Source organism: Electrona antarctica (assembly GCF_951216825.1).
Source record: "Electrona antarctica genome assembly, chromosome: 4".
Classification (NCBI taxonomy): Eukaryota; Metazoa; Chordata; class Actinopteri; order Myctophiformes; family Myctophidae; genus Electrona; species Electrona antarctica.
In genome coordinates, this window is record NC_136809.1 from 47,629,132 (window position 1) to 47,651,928 (window position 22,797).

The following is a 22,797-nucleotide window of genomic DNA, read 5'->3' on the forward strand; positions in this document are numbered from 1 at the left end:
TGTTAATTGATTCATCATATTCACAAAATATAGAGTGATAGTCAGACTAGACTTCTGAATTGACCATAGGTTGCAGTGATGGACAGTAGGCCTACTGTGGATTTGGATTCCGAGCCTAACCCATCTGCCAAGTTTGGTCATTAATCATTATGGTCTATACTGAAATCCAGACAGGCCTACTTTTAGGACGGAAGAATAATAATCCTTTACAAGAAAGTGTTCCCCAAAATGATGATCAAGCATTTGTCACAGGAGGATTATCCCAAAGCTGAGAAGCTCTCTCTCCAATACAACGAATTGAATTTGAAAACAGGCCACAAGATTGATGGTGTGTGCGTGACCTGTCAGCCAGCTCCCCCTTGTGGCTACCATATACTACTGCGGGTAGGGGGCGCTGTCACATTTTTCAAGGAGACCAAAACAAAACTTGACCTTTTCCATTCATCCGGTGGTGTCCGTCAGTCGCTTCCGGGGCACACGAGCTTGTTGAAGTCTTGTGGATAATATGAATGCATGAAAGAAGAATATTTATTTATACAAACGACTTATGGCACATTTCTGCCAGAATATAACGTAAAGGTTCAGTATAATTCCCGTCTATGTGGTGTTTTACAGTCAGAAAGCCGTGCTGAACACACTGTGCGCGGTGAAGTGGTGTTGTTGCAGCGCGCTGTGCAGTTGGCGCTGAAGGAAAGGAAGGAGCCTTTTTGTGTCCACTGTCCAGAGTGGTAAAGATGTCTGCGGAAGAGGCGGATAAGACAGCCCAGGCTGCTGATGCCAATGCCGGCGGGGATGAAGAGGAGGAGTGGCTCTATGGAGGTAATAGTACAATAATAATGTACCGTAATCGTATACCAGTGGTTCCCAAAGTGGCGTCCGGGGACCCCCCAGGGGCCCTTGAGGGAGTTTCAGGGGGTCCCTAGCTAGATGATAGATAGGAGCGAAATGGACCCTTATGGGTCTGTAACTCAGAGAGGGCACATTTGTACACTCAGAGTTAAATCAACATTGATTTTACAATAGCCTATAAATTGGGGGTCCCAGAGATAGAAATGCCATTAAATGATTGTCCATAGCCTAATGCATGTCAAGCTGGTCGTCCTTGAAATTAAAATGGTTGAGAATCAACTCTTATAGGGGGGTCCCTGGCATATATTTTTTTTCAAATTGGGGTCCGCAGGCTAATAAATGTCAATTTGGGGTTCCTTGACATGAAAGAGTTTGGGAACCACTGAACTGGCATTAAACAATGTCTGCAGTGCATTGCTAGATGATAGTAGCAACTTGCTGGCCTAGTAGGAGCAATAAGTGATCTTCCTTTGTTAAAGTTAAGTGTTAAAATAGCTCTATATTCTTCTGATTCTGTACTCATTGCTTGAGTGTTTGTTCTACTGTAACAGGGGTCTCTTCAGCTTTTTAGCAAGCAGAAAATACATTTTCAGGACGACAAAATAGTGAATAATTAAAATAAAATTGCTACACAAGCCCTATTCCAAAAATAGCAAATCTACAAAGTACAACTCGCAAGGTGTGATGATGATGCTGTGTGAGGAGCTTGTAATGTAGATCTGCTATTTTTGGAATAGGGCTTAGTAGTTAAACTGTTGCTCATTTTGACATCTGTCTAGTAGTGCACTGTTTCCCATTTGTGGGTCGCGGACACATTGTTATGGGTCCCCTTAGTTTTTGTTTCCTGCATTTGGGTTTTAATTATTATTTCAAAACATTTTCAAAAAACATTCCCAAAAAAGTTAAACTTGTACTAAATAACAAAATCCAATGATTTTTTTCAGTAATGATGTCATGAAACTAAGGAAAGAAAATTCCATAAATTAGAACAAATATTTAAGAAGTAATGAATAGCCGATCTACGCTACGCTGTGAGCTTGTAGATCTGCTATTTTCACTAGTTTGGCTCCCGGGCAAATATCTAATTTCTGTTTTGGGTCACGTCTGAAAAGTTTGAGAACCACTGGTCTAGTGATTAGGAATTGCGACTTGTAAACTTAATAAAACCCCAGCAATGTAACAAAAAAATATAACTTGTCTTTTTGTAGATGAAGGCGAGGAGAAAGAAGGGGATGAGGAAGTCAAGTTGAGCGCTGCGGTCAGGTAACCTCCATCTCACGTTTTTACCTGTCATGTAATGATACTGCATACTTGATGGCTTCAACCTGAGGAGCATATTGTGCAACAAGACACCATTACGTTATAGAGCGTCGCAGTCCCGCCCCCTACCATGGACCAGGAAATGAATCCCAATGCATTTTTCCCATAGACATTTCAAAAAGTATTTATTTAAAGACGGTTACGCCGCGGACAAAGCCAACTCGAGTCGTGACAACTCATGACAACACAAACAATATTTTGGACCAAACAAATAATTACAAAGAAGAAAAACAACAAAGAAAGTGTTGTAACCTGCCGTTTTTTTCTTCTTTCTAATTATTTGTTCGGCCCAAAAAATTGTGTTTGTTGTCATGATTTTTCACGACTCGAGTTGGCTTTGTCCGCGGCGTAAACGTCTTTAAATAAATACTTTCTGAAATGTCTATGAGGAAAATGAACGGAGAATCATTTCCTGGTCTATTGTGGGCATATATATTTATCTATCGTGTGCCCGTTTTATTTCTGGTGCCTGGTTTGTAACTTAAAGCGGTTTTAAATTGAACGTTTTCCCAGTGGAGCTGCCGATGCACCCGTTGTCCCTGAGACAGAGGATGCCCCTGCTGTGGCCACAGGAAATGGAGTGGCTTCCGAGGTGGGTAGCATTCTCACACACACACACACACACACACACACCTACCCAGTCTCACAGAAATACGTAAATATGTGTACGTAATATACACGTACTGGAAAACCCCAAAATCCTTGCATATGACACTGAAATCCTCCCCATAGACAATGACGGATGGGCACCGTCTCTGCCGAACTTGAGCCACGGCAGACACCACCGAGCGGCACACTGGGGATTAGATCCCTTTAATATCTTGACTGTTTTCTTACTTCTTATTTGGATCTTCAGTCTTAATTATCTTCTTCCCCTAAAGCACTCTCACATGTTTACAATCTGTTTATGGTTGGTAACTGTCTGTCCGTCTCTCTCTGTGTCAGCCTGCTGGAGAGGCTGCAGCAGGTGAGGATGAAGACAGTGACAGCGACAGTGATGATGACGACGACGATGTCCGTGTCACCATTGGAGACATTAAAACCGGAGCGCCACAGTACACGTAGGTCCAAGTGAAGGCTATTTCACACCTTGGCCTGCTAGTTGATCAGGCCGTGATCGTCCCATCGTCCTCTCCACCTAATAATGCTAACCTGTGTCAGACTTCCTCTTTGTCTTTTTGAGGGGCGCTAGCCAATGTCATGTGGCAGCCAAGTCTATGAATATGAATGTCATGAAAGGTTTTAAGGGGGAGTGAAATCCAATCACAACTGAACAGCGCCAGACCAAATCTGCTGATGGCAAACATTATTTTGCAATGGCAGATTTGTTTTGTTTTCCAGGTTATATTTAGGCTGCCACTGACAGGAAAACATTATCTACCCCCTTGCCTAATGTTATGCCTCGGCCTAGGGGAACCGAGACAAAACATAAGGTGTGGAAAAACCGACCTTCCCAACTCCCAGGAACTGCCGTCCAAACGGTTTACTTATCGATGTTTTCCAAGAGTGGAGGACTGAACAACAAAACAAAACTAGAAAGAAAAAGGGAATGCTTGCCTCACTGAATTCAAAACCAAAATACAATGGCTAACCTCCTTAGCAGAAAACAAAGTCCAAACCATAAAACAAAAATCAGCCCCCCCTTCCCTTTAGCTGAGAACCCTAACCACTAGCGGAAAAAAACTCTGCCTAAGGCCGAGTTCGAGTCGGACTGTTATCTTTTACCTACATGTTGAATCAAGTGTTGCAATGATGTGATAATAGGCTACATATCTGTTCGGCTTCACATGCACAAAAGTACCTACAAAGGTAACAACGGAATGGACGGGTTGGGAGTCAGGAAGGCACGGGTTTGCTGTCACCGGCTCTCTGACAGTCTTTTAAACTTGAAGTCGAAGTCCTCTGAGCACCAATCCGGAGAGGCTGCGTCTGTTCCTGGCACTCTCCCTGTTACAATAATCCAATCACACCACGGCACATGCACGCACGCAAGCCTGCACACAAACAAACACACACACACACACACACACACACAGGAGAAAACACTTCCCATCATATTCATAAACTTTAATATCATAACACCTAAGTTCGGCCTGGCAGTACGTAGTATACCAATATGCTGTGTTATGTGCTGTATATCATCTGTATATCAATTAAAAGCTTTGTTTTCTTCTCACAGGCCCTATGGAGCACCACCTGTCAACCTCAACATTAAAACAACAGGCACCAGACCTTATGGACAAGGTGATTACAAACTACTGCAGCTATTTTGAGTTTTACCGAAATTCCATTGTGTTCTAGCAAATTGAATGGTATGGCATAAGCTCAGATAGTACAGCAGCATAACGGATATGTGTAGGTCCGCTAACGAGTACGTTGTTTTGTTTCCATTATAGCAAAGCTGAAGGGAGTGGATATGGATACTCCTGGGAACATCAACGGGGTTCCAGTACTGGAGGTGGACATGGAGTCTTTTGAAGAGAAGCCTTGGAGGAAGCCAGGTGTGTGTGTGTGTGTGTGTGTGTGTGTGTGTCTGTCTGTCTGTCTGATATTGTTATGTGGTTTTATTTGTCTTGCATTTTTGTGCCTAATGAGAGGTTTGTTTTGGTTGTATTCACATGAGAGAGTGATTAATGATATACCGGTATACATGCACACACATAATATGAGAGAGTGACTGTTGGTGTGTGTAGGGGCGGAACTGTCTGACTGTGTTTATGTGTGTAGGAGCGGACGTGTCTGAGTGTAGGAGCGGACGTGTCTGACTGTGTTTATGTGTGTAGGAGCTGACCTGTCTGACTGTGTTTATGTGTGTAGGAGCTGACCTGTCTGACTGTGTTTATGTGTGTAGGAGCGGACCTGTCTGACTACTTCAACTATGGCTTCAACGAGGACACATGGAAGGTGTACTGCGAGAAGCAGAAGAGGATGCGCTTGGGTCAGGAGGTCACCACGGTTGGTTCAATAACCAGCAAGATCACAGTAAGAGGCCGCTAAACGGCACGCAGCCGCCACCTCACACCGTAAAAACCCAATTTAGTCGTCATGCCAATTGATTCCTCCCCATACACACATTTCTGTGTTGCCACTGCTGTTGTATCCTATACTGGCTCACCTGCCAGTGAGGAGCCCCCACCAGGAGGACGTAGAGCCTTCGTCCTACTCCTCCCGCCCAACACTCCCCCCGCTGACAGGTGCCGCCCCACCCCAGCCCGTAGGAGTACGTGCAATGACAATTATCACCCTCTCCGCCCGGCTTCCCTCCCCCAAAACACGTGCCAATTGTGTACGAGAACTTCGTGTAGATATATATAAAAAAATATAGATGCCTCATTGGCCGCTGCATTTCATTGGAGCGACATGTCTCCATTGAAGGCAGGAAGTCAAGCGGAAGTGCCGTAGGGAAGCGTGAATTCCGTTTGTGTCCGAGCATAGGCATGGTAACGCCCAGCCTGCATGTGATTGGCCTACCGACACTGTCCTCCGAGGTGGATATGCTGGATGCCTGGATAGTCTGATGCGAGGGTGGTGGCTGGTGGGATAATATGTTTATTATGGCGTTTGCTTTGATGGAATAATTGATTGAACATGCACGCCATAATATGATTTGATTTGGGTGTGTTCTAAAATAAAGTGTTTGTGTTGTGTAATTTGTTTGTATGTGTAAACTTGAAACATTATTGTACTATAAAAAGGTCTATTTTCCCTTCATCTTTATCCTTTTTTGTGTAATAGTATTAGTTTACTATAATTAGATTAATACACGATAATCAACAGTATCAAAGCAAACGGCATAAACAATAAGTTTGCCTCTTCTACAAAATAACACTTACAAGTTAGTTACAAGGCTCGTGTCGCGCGTGTCAAGCTGTCATTCTCTTGTAGCCTATTATTTATTTCTCAATCTCACCACAGAGTAACCTGCGTCTCGGAGGACAGACAAGACGGGCAGTGTCAGTAGACCAATCACAGGCAGGCGGGGCGTTACCATGCCTCAGCCGTGCCTATGCTCTGACACAAACGGAAATGCAGGGAAGCACTGAAGGCACGCTGCGTCGCTGCCCAAGTGACGTAACTCATGCGACTCCTCCATGTCTCTGGCTGTCACTCAACTGACTACTGGCCAATCACAGCGCGTCTATTCCGCGACTTCCATTACACACGCGGAAGCTTGACAAGCTTCGCAAGCTTGCAAGGAATCTTGGGAAAGGAGTATTTGAAGTGGTCAAACAAGCAATAGGCGTTCATAAGCATAAAACATGAACCATCTCGGAAATGTCATGAAAGCAAAAGGTCAAAGAAAGCCTCGATCTGTGATTTCTTCAACTGGTTGGCTATGTGTTAGTTCGAACGTCAGCAACCTAGGTGTAGAATGATAATGCCTACACATCATTACATATTCAGCCATAAGATTTAAGAGAGCTGTAGTAACTCTGTTACTCTGTGACCCCCCCAGGTTCAGCAGGGCAGGACAGGTAATGAGAAGGATAATATGTCCAATATCTCCAGCCTGCCCGTTCACACCACAAAGCCGGAGTTCATCTCTCCGGCAAACATCTACAACAAGCCTCCCATGAGCCACCAGAGCCAGGTCACCACCAGGTCTGCAATGCAGATACCTGCTTACGACACACAGGAGAAAATGTAAGACATACATCTAACAATGTATTTCTCATTGAACGATCGTAGCAGTAAACGGAAAGTGATCAGACTTGGGAGATGAAATAGACATGGAAAAGGATGTGTGTGTGTGGGGGAGGGGGAATGGAAATACACCTAAATGGCTTTTCCTTGTGGACTTTAGCTTTTGAGATGTCAGAATAGAGGTTTGATTGAGAATGGTAGTTGGGGTGTCGTGATGTTTACCTGTTACGCAGTTAAAGACAAAGTGATGGTACTGAACAATATTTTTGGAGTCAATTGAAACGCACATTTAATGTTAAACTCACACTGCTTTCCTGTGCAGACGCACCACACCCACATAATGAAACGCACCCGGATTTCTCCATTTTGAAAGAAATGCATCAGTTTCTCTGTATGAAATAACCTCCCATTTACTGTGTGTGGTCCTCTGTTTTCTGTTTTGTATTGGTAGGATCTCCCCTCCTCAATGGAATCAGAATCTCGCCCCGGCTCAGGACTATTTCCCGTAAGTGGGTGATTGAATAGTTTATTAGACAGAAATGTAAAAGCAGCAACAGTACAGTCAAACACTTGGTCCAAAAGGGATAGCACAAAAAAAGACCTTACTTACGGTCTGGTTTCCATTTAGGCCCTAGGGCCTATGCATTCTTACAAGAGGAACATGGTCATGAATTGTATCCATATATTATGCTACGGTGCGTACGCTCTTCCGACATGTCAATAGTCAGACTGCTCCAACATGCGGAAAACGACCGGATAACGTTGGCGAACATGCGTTAAGGTTGGCGACCGGATTAAGGTTGGCGAACATGCGCTGCTCCGTGCTTGCAGTTATGGTTGGGTTAGGGTTTGAGGTAGGTTGTCGGACTAATGACCCTATGCTACTGTACTAATGTGTGGGTTCCTCTGTCAGGAAGACCAGCGGTATCGATGTGATCGGCGGAGGGACAGCCACCATCAGCAGAGTGGAGGGACGACGCAGGCACAACCTGGAGGGAAACAACATTCAGGTAAAGCAAACCAACCACACAGCAGGGTTGATTTCGCCGACTGACACTATGACGGAAATGTTTGTCGACTACCTTTTTCATTTAAAAATAATATATGAATAAATACTTTACGGTATTACAATTATTACTGTATTACAAAAAAAGTATATAGAGTGATAATTCGATAAGCTTTCCATGACATGTTTGTTGTGTTTGGTGAGAAAACATTGCATATACTGTACTAATAATATTCCCAAACACACATGTTTATATCGATATAGTACAACATCATTTATAAGGAATCTAGTCATTAGATAACTGATTTTTGGCACATCCCTAATAACTGCTGAACATGAATAATTGTTGATAAGCACAGGCGTGAAAATAGAACTCTGTAGTGAATGCTATCACAATGTTCTGTCATCGCACATTATCACATGACTGCCATGGATCCATATGAATCCATAACAACTTGTTACATCCAGGCCTGAGTTTGAGCCTTTCCCCATGTGTGTTTGGCCACGCAGGTGATCTCCGATGGGCACACCTCATCGGACGTGGAACCACCCCCGGGCCAAAAGAATCAGATGCCTCCTAATTTCTTCCCTCCTGGACCGAACATGCCCCCGAACATGCCCCCTCCACCCTTCCTCCCTCCTCCCCCCAACGTCTCGGCACCCCCACAGCTCATCCCCCCGCCACGTAAGTGCCCACAGTCAACTCAGCTGTGAGCATTACTCTGCCTGCCTCTAAATTCATTCAGATTGTGCGTGTGCGTATGTGGGACTGTGTGTGTGTGTGTGTGTGTGTGCTTGTAGATCGTCTATTTTCACTACTTTTGTGTGACACTATTCATTGTATGATGAACACAATTGATTAATGTATTTACGAAAAAACATACGTTACTTGAAATACGGAGATACAATATTTCTGTCCGACAGTAACGATGTGTAGCAGGTGCATGAGTGCATTTTTTGATTTGTGTTTGTGTTTTTGATTGACTGTTTCTCTACTCATCTCTCTGTTCTTAGGAATGCCCATCACTGTCCCTCCCCCAGGGTTCCCCCCTCCACCTAGCGGACCGCCTCCTTCTCTCATCCCTACCATGGACAGGTAAACGCATGCACACACAACAACACACTGAATCCTTAACAATACAACGCGTAGTTGCTAATGTTCTCTCTCCTCTCTCTCTCTCTCTCTCTCTCCTCTCTCTCCTCTCTCTCTCTCTCTCTCTCTCTCTCTCCTCTCTCTCCTCTCTCTCTCTCTCTCTCTCTCTCTCTCTCTCTCTCTCTCTCTCAGTAGCCATCCTGGAGGTTATGATAACCGCCCTGTCCCACCATATCCCTTCCCTCAGGGTAAGAATTACAACATGGAACAAAACACAGACTTTGATCTACTTACAAAAATGCATACAAATACATTGCGTACACCCGATGAACACTGCGTTTGACGTCATTGGGCGTACATTTAGAAATACACAGAACACATCGGGTATTTTTCCCCCACACCTTATACGCATGTACAGTATATGAACTTCTCACATCAGAACAATGGGATTTATGTTAAAAAATCTGCAACATTTCCCTTGAGCCACTTTAAATATTGCGTCCTTATGTTCGGCTTGTCATAGGTGAAAAGTGTAACATGCGAACAAGGCCTTGTGAGATTGTAGAACGGCTATTTCCACTATTCCTTGACGTACGGAAAAGTATAGGGCTTAAGTGGTTCATCCAATTGCACTACACCCAACACAGACTTACCGAGCAATCCTCTCTTCACGATTCATGCCCAGGTGCATACCCTCCTCCCATGCCGGGCAATGTGGCCCCGCCTTGGCCCCCCATGATGGATAACTCCAAGCCGTGGGACTACTACCCCGGGCCCGGACCCGGGCCCGGGCCCCGTCGCGAGGAGAAGAGAGAAAAGGAGCGAGAGAGGCCCCGGGAGAGGCCACATGAACGGGAGAGGGAACACAGCCCCTCAGCTATGAGCTACACCAGGTGAGGAACACATGTGGCGCAAATCTTTGAATATATATTATTTCAGAGCGAACTCAAATCTTTGCTTCTGGGGGGGTTCCCTGGAACTAAATATTTTCAGATTGTGGTCGGCGGGCCAAATTCATATAATTTTTGGGGTCCTTGACATGAAAAACTTTGAGAACCACTGATATAGAAACCATAGGTCTTTCAGAAAACTGTCCTGATTTAGAAGACATTTTTAGGTCTAAATGGGTTAACCGGCTCACGTCTAACCTGTCGTCTCTGTCTGTGCCCTCCGCAGTGATGAGGAGCGTTACCGTTACCGCGAGTACCAGGAGCGCGGCTACGGGGAGCGCGGCCACCGTGAGCGGGCAAGCAGAGAGAAAGAGGACAGAGGACACAGAGAGAGCTCTAGAAGACACAGGGAGAAGGAGGAGGGACGCCACAAGTCCTCACGCAGGTAGACACACACACACACACACACCCTCTCTCACCGCAGCATGCTTGGTCACCCGCTACGAAGGTGATAATCACCAGTAGGTTACTTATCAAGACGATCTTATCGTCTTACTGCATGTAGTCTGGGAGCCTACTGGTTGAGATTAGGAAACAAGAAAGTGACCGCGCTGCTCCGTGCTTGCGGTTATGTTTAGGTTAGGGTATGAGGTGGGTTGTCGTTCTCAGTAGGCTCCCAGCATGTGCAGTAGGCCAATAAGATCGTCTTGATAAGTAACCTACTGGTGATTATCGGTTGAGTCCAACCAATATTTTCACGTCTTCCCCCTTCTCCGCTCCCTCCATTGGCTCCCGGTTACTGCCCGCACAGAGTACAAAACACTGATGTTAGCCTACAAAGCAACCAAAGGTATGGCACCCCCCATATCTTCAAAGTATGATCCACCCCTAACCCCTCCCCCCCCCCCCCACCCCCACCACACCTCCCTTTGAATGAACTCCCCATTACGGCCGAGCTACACCGAGCCCCGCATACGCGCACTTTAAAATAGGACTGGATCTATAAGTGCGTGTATGCGTTTGTGCGTATACGCGCAAACGCACGCTGAAAAGCCTGGTTTAGCTCGGCCGTTAGTGCTGCACGATTCAAATGTGAATCTCGATTTTCCTCCACAAGAATTGAGATCAATTCACAATTCTCATTTTTAGAATTGAGATCGGTGTTTGAAATCTAGATTTTTTTTTCTTCGATTAATCATGCAGCACTACTCCCCATTGCAATTAGAACTGCAGACTCACTCCCAATCTTCCGCCGTAGTCTAAAAACTCACCACTTCAGACTCGACCTTAGTCCGTAGCACTGGCCATATAGCACTTGCCCTTGCCTCGACGACCTTGAAGGCTTATGCAAAGGCTATAATATGTCATTTAGATATAATGTAGACAGATGCCAGGTCATTATTGATCTGGTATTCTATAGCATTCCATAGTGTTTATAGTTTCAATGTACGGATATTCTACTATGTTTTAGTTTACTTGTGATCCTAAATGACTATTTTGATGCATTTGATGTACTGTATTACCATGTGTTGTTCTTTTAAGTCGCTCTGGATTAAGAGTGTCTTCTAAATGCCTAAATGAGATGTTCTGTTAGATATTGTTTTTTTGTTGTGCCGTTATCCACGGTTCGCTTTGACCTTTTCTCCTCCACATCCCCATTTCTCCCCCAACGCCTTTCTCCCTTATTAACCCCCCTCCTCCTCCAATGCCACAACCTCCTATTTCTGCCTCTTCCACCACTCTTCCCCCCACCCTCTTCTGCGTGAGCAGCACTAGCAGGAGGAGACACGACAGCGAGGAGGGCGACAGCCACCGGAGACACAAACACAAGAAAAGCAAGAGGAGCAAGGAGGGCAAGGAGGCCAGTGAGGAGATCAGCGCGGACCAGGAGAACCAGGAGGCCATGGAATGACCATGAGCAACCTCTACTCCTTCACTTTAATCCCTCCCTCCCTCGGATCTATTCTTCTATCGCTCTTTTGTTTTTCTCCCTCCACGAAAAGAGAGGAAATGAGAAGTGTGAGCTCCTCCTCCCTTCACATCCCTCCATTCTTCTCCTGTGTCTTTTTAAAACACCGTTTCTCCACATCGGTTTGAGAAAACGGGCCTGTGACTCTCGAGAGTGTACTAGAAATGCAGCCAATTCTCGAGTTGAATAATTACCGAGGATCTTGCAGCATAGATTGGGGTGCCAGTAGTTAAGTTCAGTGATTCTTACTCTTTTTAATTTCAAGGACCCCCAGTTTTATATGCATTGGGCCACGGACCCCCATTTGATACAAATGTTCTTTCTACACTGGAAAATCCTCAAGTGTTAATTTAACTTGACAGTGTCAGAGTTACAGACCCCTAATGGTCCATTTGGACCAGTGTGGTCGATCATCTATATTAACAATATCCAGGTCTACAAAGTAGACACAAAACCTCTTGTTTTCCAACGATGCTGTTGCTAACGCGGAGACCATGGATGGGCATCTTGACCCGGACCAGACGTGGAGGAACGGTGTTTTAAAAGGCGAAACGGACGCGTGAGGAGCAGAGGGGTGTGTTTTCGGAGGTCTGTGGAAGTGTTGGCTCTGTACCTCTACATTCCTCTCCTGGCCTCTAACCTCCCATCCCAGACCTAGAACAAGGAGGGTGTCTGTTTCTCCTGCGTTCACTCCTCCTCCTCACCCTCTTATAATGTTAGATCACGCTCAGAGGTTTTGTTGTTGACGTTGTTTGGATGATCCCCTAACTAAGTATGTCTCTATTTTTCTCCCCCCCAGTCATTTATTTTGTTGTAACATTTTCTTGTCCTGTATAGATACATCTACAGAATGTTGTCAAGTTTGTTGAATTAAAAAACAAACAAGCTTTTGATAAGATTTGTCTTGCTGTCTTTTGTTATTTTAGTCCACTTGCCAGAATGTGAACCCAAACATTTTGAGTACCCTAACACCGGGGCCCCACCGGGCGTGTCAGCGTCGCGTCTCCGTCACCGTCAGGGAATGTTCCCTTTTTAATCAATGAAGGGTGGCGCCACTGCCCGCGTTGCGTGACAGCATTAAAATTGCCCCGGTTCGTTTTTTGACGCACGCAACGGAGACGCAACGCGTCCGGTGGAGCCCCGGCGTAAGGTTTTATTGTCTCCACCAGGCCGAAGGAACATTTTCAACTCAGCCTCATGGTGGCGCTATAACTTTCCGAAAAGTGTTTTACCTCCAACTGCACGGATTTGTGGATAACTTTGTATGCCAACTCCCTAGAGGCCAAGGAAAAACCTTTGCCTGGAATCTTTCACATTTGCTCTTTATAACGCCACCAGGAGGCCGACATATGTAAAACACATTTTCTAATATTACTCCTTCAGATGTTATTCAAATTTCACGCAAATCGGTACACATGCTCTCCATAGTCATGTGATCAAGACGGGTTTGTTTGATTTCTCATAATCCACCTTCATTGCCTACGATTGGCTTCTAAACTTTTCAGGAGTAGCCCGCTTTGTACCCGTTTTGTACAAATTGCCACAATTACTCAACGCAGCGTCCGATTGCGGTGAAACTGCATGCATATTCCCACTAGGCTGAGGAAGAAATGCCACTTGACAGTTTTCAAATCAGCCTCATGGTGGCGCTACAACAGGCCAAGCCGTGTCTCACACACACGATGATTATATTACTCCTAAACATTTTGCCAAACATCTCACACACTCCTATCCTCCTGGTGGAGACCTGTGCCCAGAAGGGCACTTTTTCTAGTGTTAGAAATGTTGATTATGGGTCCCCAGCATTTAGAAACTGCCGGATGCTAACGTGCATATGTTGGGCAATTTTCATAATTAGCATAATAAGCTGGGGTACCATCCAATATAAGGCAACATTTTCAAAATATATGCTTTAAGTCAGGGATTCTAAACATTTTTGGCTGGGGACCCCCGAAAATGCTTTGGCCATGTCTTGCAACACCCACCACGCCCCCTCTCCACCAACAATACAAATTGGCCACTACAATAACCTTAATAATAGAGAAAATACATCAAATAAATACTGAAACCAGATATAATCATTAAGGAAGGTTTATGCATTGCTATGTGTACTACCGCTATGTAAACTCTAAATTTCCATTTTCCAGCCATTCAGTTATTTTTTTTCTTTTTTTAAAAAATCATTTGGGGAACCCCCCCCAAAATAATTTCGGGACCCCCCGAGGGGTCGTGTCCCCCAGGTTGAGAACCCCTGCTTTAAGTAGCATGTGAGGGGTCAAACTAGGGGTTTTTCATGATTCTGAATACATTGTGTTTTTCGTGAAACTAATGCTTGCAATGGATTCAGAATCATGAAAACCCCCTGATTTGACCTGTCCCATGGTACTTAAAGCATAATGACATTTTGAAAATGTTGCCTTATATTGGATGTTAATGGTACCCCAGCTTATTATGCTAATTATGAAAATTGCCCAACATACCGGTATGCAAGTTAGCATCCAGCCGTTTCTAAATGCTGGGGACCCATACTCAACATAAAACTTTAGGCTACTCAAAATGTCCGGGTTCACAATGGGGCTCTAGGGCTGGCAAGACTATTTGTGGGGTTATAGTGGGTTTTTTGAGGGGTGCTCCTATGCCCAGCTTTGTATGTTTGTGTGTACACCATAGCGATGATTTGATTGGCTGAGCACGGGATGTGAGGATAAAAATCACACCCGTGTGAAGTGAGGGGTGCTCTTATCATCATACGTCATCTCATTACAGCCTATCACAATTTGTGTTCTCACTTTTGTCTTCAATGTTTGTGTTTACACACTTGTCTTCAATGTGTTAACACGATGTTTGGCTGGACATAGGAGCGCCCCTCAAAAAAGTGATTTTATTTCTATTCAATTCAGATATACTTGCACAAAAAATACTATAAACTATTTTACGCTACTGGCCACTGGGTATAATTATGGCATTATTGGAATCACACATTTAGATATGAAAAGTGGTTACAAAGATTTCTGTTGCAGATGATACTGTTTTTCTGCTAAACCTAACCAGCAGGTGGGGGTGTAGAGTCCAGCTTTGCCTGACTACCTGTCATTGTACAATACATTTCAAGTAGCCTAGATATAATGTAGCTGTGATTTCAAAGTGGTTTACATTTCTCTCATTGGCAAATTAGACCGGGAGCCGTGGGGGTGAACGTGGTTTCGTCAGATAAAGTTTTTTTTTTCTCAACTGATTCTTGTAGCTTCGGGTCACCACTCAAGAATTCAAGAGGGTGCCCACACTGCCCTTGGGCATTTTTAGTTATTAACCCCTTAATTAAACCCCAGGGGGGAAAAATCTAAAACATCGGAGTTGGAACCTGAGACCTTGACCAGCCCCATTTACACGCTGAGAGCTGTTCATGAGGTGGACAGGCGCTGCCCCCGTCGGCGGGGGCAATGGGGCTCAAGAGGTTTTAATGCCTGAAACACTAACACATCCCTGAAAATAAAGTTTTATGGTATTTCATGCGAAATACATGATCTACTCTAAATGCATCAAATTTGCTTTCTACATGTGTTTATGAATGTGGATATGCACAATGTATTAGATTTATGATGAATGCATTATTAATTCATGCATATTAACCCCTTCATGCCCCAACCCCCCAAAATCCCATAAAAGATATCTTTTGAGGTCTAAATGCATCAAATTAGCTGTCTAGAGTGTTTATCCATGAATGTGGATATGTACAATATATTTGATTTCAGAATAGGGCATTTTTAGATTAACCCTGTCATGCTTAACACAGCAAAAGCCCATCAAATACAATAATCAATGCAAATGCAACACATTTGCATTCCAAAATATGCTTATTTGGAAGTGGTCATGTCCACCATGACCACTTCCTTTCCTATGAATTAACTCACATATTACTTTATTACGCTTATGGGGCGGCGGTGGCTGGTAAGAGTGGCTGGATGGTAACCGCAAGGTTGCCAGTTCGAACCCGGGCTCCCCCAGAGTTAGTGTCGAAGTGTCCTTGAGCAAGAATCTGAACCCCTAGGTTTCCGCCGCCATCGTCCAGATGGCACTTGCCTAGAATGCCTAGCACAAGGTGAAGAGAGTGTGGAAATCAGACCTCAAAAGACGGCTGTTTGTAGCTACAGTGGAGTCAGTGCTGCCATATGGGGATTGACCATCATAGTACAGCAAGGAAGGGACCTGGATGGAGTCTGTTTCCAATACAATGAGAACACAACCTTCTGGGATAGAAACATTGTTGATAGGAGGAGATATGTCATGATAGGACATGGTATTTCTAGCTGACCCCTGTCTCCCTGGCATCTCTGGTGACTGACCTGTGACCTGATATTGTAATCACAGTACCTCAGAGATTAAATAGGTAGACATTACTGTCTGACAGCTATGTGGTTGACATCAGCTGGATGGTCCAAAGGTCTGATCCATCCATTTTTCTTGGACTTTGTCCTTCTACAACAAACATAAAGTGCCAAAATGTCACTTGAACCTCTTGGCACTTTTGTTTGTTTGTTTTTGTAAGTACATGCAGATAAAACTGTGCTCTCTGGAAACCCTCTTAAGGGTCAGTAGCATTGGGTACGTTTACATGAGGTCTTTCAACCCCTCTTAATTCCGAATAGAAGTTAAATCCTATTAAACGTTGTCATGTAAACACCTACAAAAACGTAAATCCGAATGAAAATGCTCGATGCGATTTAAAAACCATTCCGATGTCACTGGCCGGATTATTCCGATGTTGAATGCGATTGGCCGAAAGTTGGACTCATGTATACACTGCTTCGGATGTAAATTCATTCTGGTCTTTCTGAGCATGCTCATTGCCAAGGCGCTCCAACTCCAAGGCGCTCATATCCAAGGCGCGCCGAGGAGTTTGCACATAGAGCGCGTTATTTCGAAATGCCGTCAGTCCGCTGTTCAGTAATCTCTCTCACACACACACACACACACACACACACAGTCCCAAGAATACGCTATTATCGCTATAATGTCCATCCTATCCCTTTAAACTTTTATAGGCTATAACTTGCCTATTCCAAGTTGCAACCAAAACGTCATGAAACATAACGGCTTTGCAGTTTAATTGGGACACGTTGTCAGCCTGTAGATCAGCGCTTACTTACACAATGTACGTGCATTGTGCAAAGACGAATCACAAATAAACCCAATAGCCTTGTGAGGCGCACAGCGAAAACTTGATAAATGCGATGTGTGTGTGTGTGTGTGTTCAACAGTCTCTCTCTCTCTCTCTCTCTCTCTCTCCTCTCAAAAATAACGAGCGACCCTTGATACAATAATAATCAGTGTGCGTGCCCTGGCCGTGCTGTAGTGTAGATAATAAAGTACAAATAAAAACGAGATGATCACCTTCCCAGCGGAGAAGGGGAGCCGCAGCGGGTGGGGAATAAAAGACGGTAAACATATACGCCCGCCCCTATCCAACCAGCAGCCTCAAAGCTACTGCAGAATGAAATGATGGGATTTCAAAGTATCGTCTTTCACATAATGAATGAACTGCCTATATTGTATGTGTCCAACACGTGAATTAACATGTATCATGTCTTATATCACATCTCCTTGTAAACGCTCATTCGGAATGACCATTTCCCATGTAAACACGCAGCAAAAAACATTACTTCGGATGTATTTTATTCGGAAGTATTTATTCGGAATGATCAGCCTGCATGTAACCGCGGCCAGTGACATGAAGATTAGGTTTCCATAAGTCTTAACTATTCATATTTTCATGGTGTGTGCTTACTTTCTCACAGCGCTGTACTTACTTTCACTGATTTAGTTTGTTAAATGTATGATCTTGTCTTGTGTGACACTAACTTAGTTATGGAAATGCAATAGGAGTGTGCTGAACTTTTCCAATTCCAAGATTAAGAAACCATATTACTATACTAAGTGAAAGATCTCGCCAAGGAATGCCAAATGTGAGGGAAATCAGTGTTGATGATGCTTTGGCGCATCTGCAATCTTTGAATACCATAGTGAATATTTGGTCTCAGCAATATCAATTATCCAGTCGACAAAAGGTCAAACGGCTACAAAACACCATATAGCTTCTCAAAGGGTTCCTATATGAGAGGATTAGGATTCCACATATTGCTGAACAAAGTCTAGTTTTCCTTCTCCAGAGCCCCCATGTGTTGTTTGTTTTGTTGCATCACCATTGCAAGCTATAAAGGAAGATTTTCTGCAGAGGCCATAATATCAGTGAAGTGAAATGCCAAAGGGAATAGGCTGGATCTTGCAGTTGTAACAGAGCGGGAAAAACAGTGAGCGTGAAGGCAAAAGAGAAGGTTTACCGTGATTAACTTGGTGCCATACACAGACAAGAGACAGCAACCCTACACAAGCAACCAGGGAGCCATTATGTATTTTGCTATTGTTGCATTACTGTGTCTTTTCCGAGTGGGATGTTCCGCTTCTCTGACCAGCTCGAGCTGCGAGGATCTATTAAAACCAATAGAAATAAGCAGTACAGAGGTAAGTGAACACTATCGTGTGAAGAATCTAGTAAAACCAATAGAAATGAGCAGTAAAGAGGTCAGTGAAAACTATATGTGTGAAGCCAGTACTCACGCTACTGTACTACATGTGTTGTATATATTCCCTCATCCAGATTTTGGGGAAATGGTTATACATTGGGTCCAGCTCAGATCTTCCAGGAAGCCGTTCCATAGGCCACCTGCTGACAAGTCTCTGGCTTGATGTTACTCCAACCACACAGGAGAACACACTTAACGCATTGATGCCTGATGCAACGTATACGTTGTTCTACCCTTGATGCCGGCGCGCTCTCTGCGTCTCATCAGCTATTGCTATACATGTATCAACATAACTATTTAAAAAATAATTAATCAGAATTTGAAGGTTTTTAGAAACCTTAGGTCAGGCCCTAGAAGGCGTTCCCAGATTCGGCCTCAGGCATCAATGGGTTAATCTCATGCAGACCCAGAGAGTGTAAGTCTGTAAAGATACCAGTGCTACTTTACATGGTGTATTTATGTAAATGTATCAATACTGCAATGTAGATATACTCTGCAGGCGTTGACACTAAGGGTTGCCCACCTGCCCCAGGCAGGTAAATAAAACCTTTGGGCAGGTGGAGTTTGCTTTCAGGTTTCCCCGACTGGGCAAGTGCTCGTTTGAGAGGGGACGCAATCGAGATATCTGTCTAAACACCTGGGTGGCCAGAGCACTCTTGTCTTCTGGTCTGTGGAATGTAAAATAAGAGCACTGTTTACCTATAATGTTTTTTTTTCCACTTAAAAATCTAAAATAACAAGTGTGAACCCATAGTCATATTCATAGCTATGTAGGTATTTGGCATAAAAATTGAGGTATGATGTTTCTTATCGCACAGCCCCAGAAAGCAAAAGATAAGATAAGTGTTAAATTGAATGTAGTTCATTTTATAAAGGACGATTTACTTTTTGGGCAAGTGGACATGACCTTCTTTGGGCTAGTAGCCTATAGAACATGACCTGTACTTGCACAATACCTTAGTGTCAACCCCTGGACTCTGTTACAAGTACAACTTAAAAGTCCCGTATTCCAAATGTACTTGAGTAAAATTACAAAAGTATCGGCATCCAGATATACTTAAAGTATCATGAGTAAAAATAATCATCATGCAGAATGTCCCATTTCACAAGTTCGAAATGTATAGACTTTGTAAAATGTAAGTCTTTTGAGAATCTACAAGCTCACAATGTGTCGAAGTTTACTTTCCACCTTCAACAACTGATCAACATTGTAGATCAGCTATTTTCACAATTTTGTTTAACAATTTTGCAATAGGGTGGGGGCATGCAAAGGTTTGTGATAGGTCCAGGGGACCCTTGGGGCTTGGACCCTTACGGGTCCATGTGGTTCCATTTGAACACTCAATTATAGTTAAGGGGCTCTCTTTAAATGAAGCATTTGAGAACCACTAGTACTAGTTGGACTCCTAATGTGCCATAATAGTGTCATAATAAATAAGTGTATGTATATTCTGAAGAAAACCTGGAGATTGACATTCAGTAAGTGGGTGTTATGATCAAAATAAGAACATCATAATGGTGTGTAAAACAGAAAATCTAAAATTTGCCACGGACAAGACCAAGTCTTTGCCACGGACACATTTGTCTGTGTATGGACATGTTGGTGACCCCTGGATAGGTCCCATATTTACTTTCACTTGATATTTCTTTTACCGTTGTTCCTCCCATCACAGATATGGAGATTGTTCCAGCTACAATTTCAGTATGACTTTTGAAAACAGCACTATGTTGATTGGTAAGTAGAGAAAAGAAGAGTTCAAGTGGTAAGGGATGTTCCACCTTAATAACCTATTAAAATAGTTCATGAGGCGTTCTGTTTGTGATCGTGTATTGGTTTTTGTGCGTCTGTGTGTTTCCCAGAGGAACCATTTTACATGAAGGAGGTGTACTTGAGGAGTGACTGCCCTGACTGTCTGGCCATCCATGAAGAGGTCATCTCTGGGAAAGACACCTTCACCAGCGTTATGCTATTTAGTAAGAACAAATCTTTTTTTTTACCTTTATTTTACATAATGATGAAAGTGAAGCTACAGTAACTGTTAAAATCCAACTTTTAACTTGGCTTATGCATTTTGATGTCCAGGTAAGAGGAAGAGTGTCTCCCCTGCTGTTGTAGAGATGTTTCAGAAACAAGTGGAGTGCTTCAAGATGCCACCCCCAATTATGATTGACACAAACTATGGTACTGTACAACTTTAATCTAACATTTGTCTTGTTATTGTTGTAGAATGAATATCATTCATGCACAACAATAATGCCTAATTTATGCACCTTTGTACGCCAGTGTCATGTGCTGGGTTGTTGTGACTGTGAGCCTGTAGCTATTTTCACCTTCATACGATGATGTATAAATTAGGCTTAAGCCTATTTAGATGTTTGTTATGTTGCTAAATCTCTCCTTTCCTTGTTCACAGAAATCTGTCCAGAGCCCACTTCACCCATGCAAGGTCTAGACGGCCTTAATTCCTTACTTGTTCCTTACTTGTCTGAGGCCAAGATGGCGCATCTTGGCCTCAGACTGCTGGATAGACTTTTTGACATGTTTGTGAACTGAAACTGACCGTCCATCAGCTTCGTTTATAACCTACAGATGATAGAATTTGCATCATTTGTAGTCTTAATTCATAATGATCTTTAAACAGCAATTTGTGTTTCCCTTATTGTCATTGCAGATGGCTAGTTGATAGGCTAAGGAAAATATAGTGTTTTACACACAAGTTAGATCAACTGAAAGTACTGTAGAAGAGTTTCATTTCCAAATGAGATATACTATATAAATTCAGAAAATGACAGCAGTACAAATTCTCATCATTTTTGAATAACGTTTAAAGGACAACTTTAGTTTTTTTCAACCAAGTTTCATGTTTTAGGATGTTATTAGAGAAAGTAAAAGATGAGTGTTATTTTCTTTCCATTTGCTGCTTTCTTTCGTTTTAGGGATTTTAGCTGTTTTTGACAGGGGGCAGGGGCATTCAAGCATGGGGCTAAATATGTATTTTTTTACAAAATATTATGGCGATTTTTTATTTTATTATTTACTATCGCCATAATATTCTGTAAAAAAATACATATTTAGCCCCATGCTCGAATGCCCCTGCCCCCCTGTCAAAAACAGCTAAAATCCCTAAAACGAAAGAAAGCAGCAAATGAAAAAAAATGACACTCATCTTTTAGTTTCTCTAATATCATAAAACATGAACCTTGGTTGAAAAAAAACTAAAGTTGTCCTTTAAACTAATCTGAGATATGTATTACAGAATAGCAACACTCTGGAAATATCTTTTAAATATATTTTAGAATAAAATCTTTCAAATTAATCTGTTGTCTACTCTCATCTTTGTAGCTCAATTCATTTTTGTTTCATTTTTTCACTCATAATATACACAATGTGTCAAAACAGGAGTGTTAAATGTGGCACAACCCTGCAAGGGGAGGCAATTCAAAATGTAACTTGCTGGTCGGTCTGTCCATCTTCTTGCTGCTTTGGTCCCAAACTAATTATCTCGGAAACTACCTGCTGGATTGCCATGTCAATTTCTGTGCACCTAAATAAATCCAATGGAGTGCATGCATGCTCTGTGGAAGATGGCCCCTTCTGTTGACCACCACACCTACACCAACCAAAATTGACCACCACACAACACCTATGCCAACCATAGGTCAAAAGGTTTTGACTATTGTTTAATTACCAATCCCATTGATTTGCTTTAATAACTGTCTTCTACACTGAGCCATCCCAAACTAGCAAAGTGTGTCAACATACTTGGACTTTGTGTATGGCATTACAAGTTACGACACAGTTTGTTTGTGTGTTTGTACACATGCATGTGTGTGCTATCTACATTCCGTCGAGGTGGCTCTGAAGCTGGCGAAACATGTCTCCTGATCCAACAAAATGTCATTATTGGAGACAGCACATCTATTCAGTTCTATACTTAGTTCCTCCCGTTCCTATTGGAACATTGGGCGACGGGTCCCCTCCATTTGCTCCGGTCCCTGGCGACCCTTCTTGCTCTGTGCCTCCCTCTCTTCCTCTTTCCACCTTCTGGCATCCAGTCCATTGCCACAGTTCAGTTCTATATACTACAGAGTATATTACTGTCCCTATTCATTTAGTAGAATGAACCGTGCCATTTTGAGTATCCAACATCTATAACGATGAATGGATCGGTAGAACGTGTCCACGTATTTACAGCACACAATGGAAATGTTTAAGGGCCAAACTGGGAGTCATGCAGCATGAGTTAGTATGAGCGTGTGCATCTCTCTCAACAGATCCTTTATGTTAATAGTGCATTCTCAACATATGTACCCACCAGCCCTTTATTAAGGTTTTTACCAGCTGATTCGAAGAATCGGCAGGTCAATATTAGCATGGGAAACTTGCAACACTGGTAGTCAGTGAGAAAAATACCTCTTCTTATTGTGTCTTACAAAAATATTGA

The 22,797-nt window shown here is 43.2% G+C and overlaps 2 protein-coding genes across 4 annotated transcripts; both read left to right on the forward strand.

Annotated features, from left to right (window-relative positions):
• The first annotated feature begins 458 nt into the window (after positions 1-458).
• On the forward strand, positions 459-12,667 carry fip1l1b (FIP1 like 1b). 3 transcript variants are annotated; one of them, XM_079498168.1, is made up of 17 exons: positions 459-819; positions 2,058-2,112; positions 2,683-2,761; positions 3,115-3,230; positions 4,349-4,413; positions 4,566-4,670; positions 5,021-5,151; positions 6,626-6,813; positions 7,265-7,318; positions 7,727-7,823; positions 8,330-8,504; positions 8,834-8,915; positions 9,105-9,160; positions 9,598-9,805; positions 10,089-10,247; positions 10,614-10,652; positions 11,573-12,667. In XM_079498168.1, exons 1-17 carry the CDS (start codon positions 735-737, stop codon positions 11,712-11,714), a joined length of 1,836 nt encoding a protein of 611 aa, XP_079354294.1. In that variant the 5' UTR covers positions 459-734; the 3' UTR covers positions 11,715-12,667. The 3 variants fall into 3 exon arrangements, with proteins under 3 accessions (XP_079354294.1, XP_079354295.1, XP_079354296.1); XM_079498169.1 differs by having other exon boundaries at positions 9,108-9,160; XM_079498170.1 differs by lacking the exon at positions 10,614-10,652.
• A 5,361-nt stretch (positions 12,668-18,028) lies between these two features.
• LOC306921628 (uncharacterized protein) lies at positions 18,029-21,308 on the forward strand. Its single transcript, XM_079498849.1, has 7 exons — positions 18,029-18,290; positions 18,427-18,544; positions 18,743-18,767; positions 20,026-20,087; positions 20,213-20,326; positions 20,436-20,534; positions 20,767-21,308. Exons 1-7 carry the CDS (start codon positions 18,177-18,179, stop codon positions 20,904-20,906), a joined length of 672 nt encoding a protein of 223 aa, XP_079354975.1. The 5' UTR covers positions 18,029-18,176; the 3' UTR covers positions 20,907-21,308.
• Positions 21,309-22,797: the final 1,489 nt, after the last annotated feature.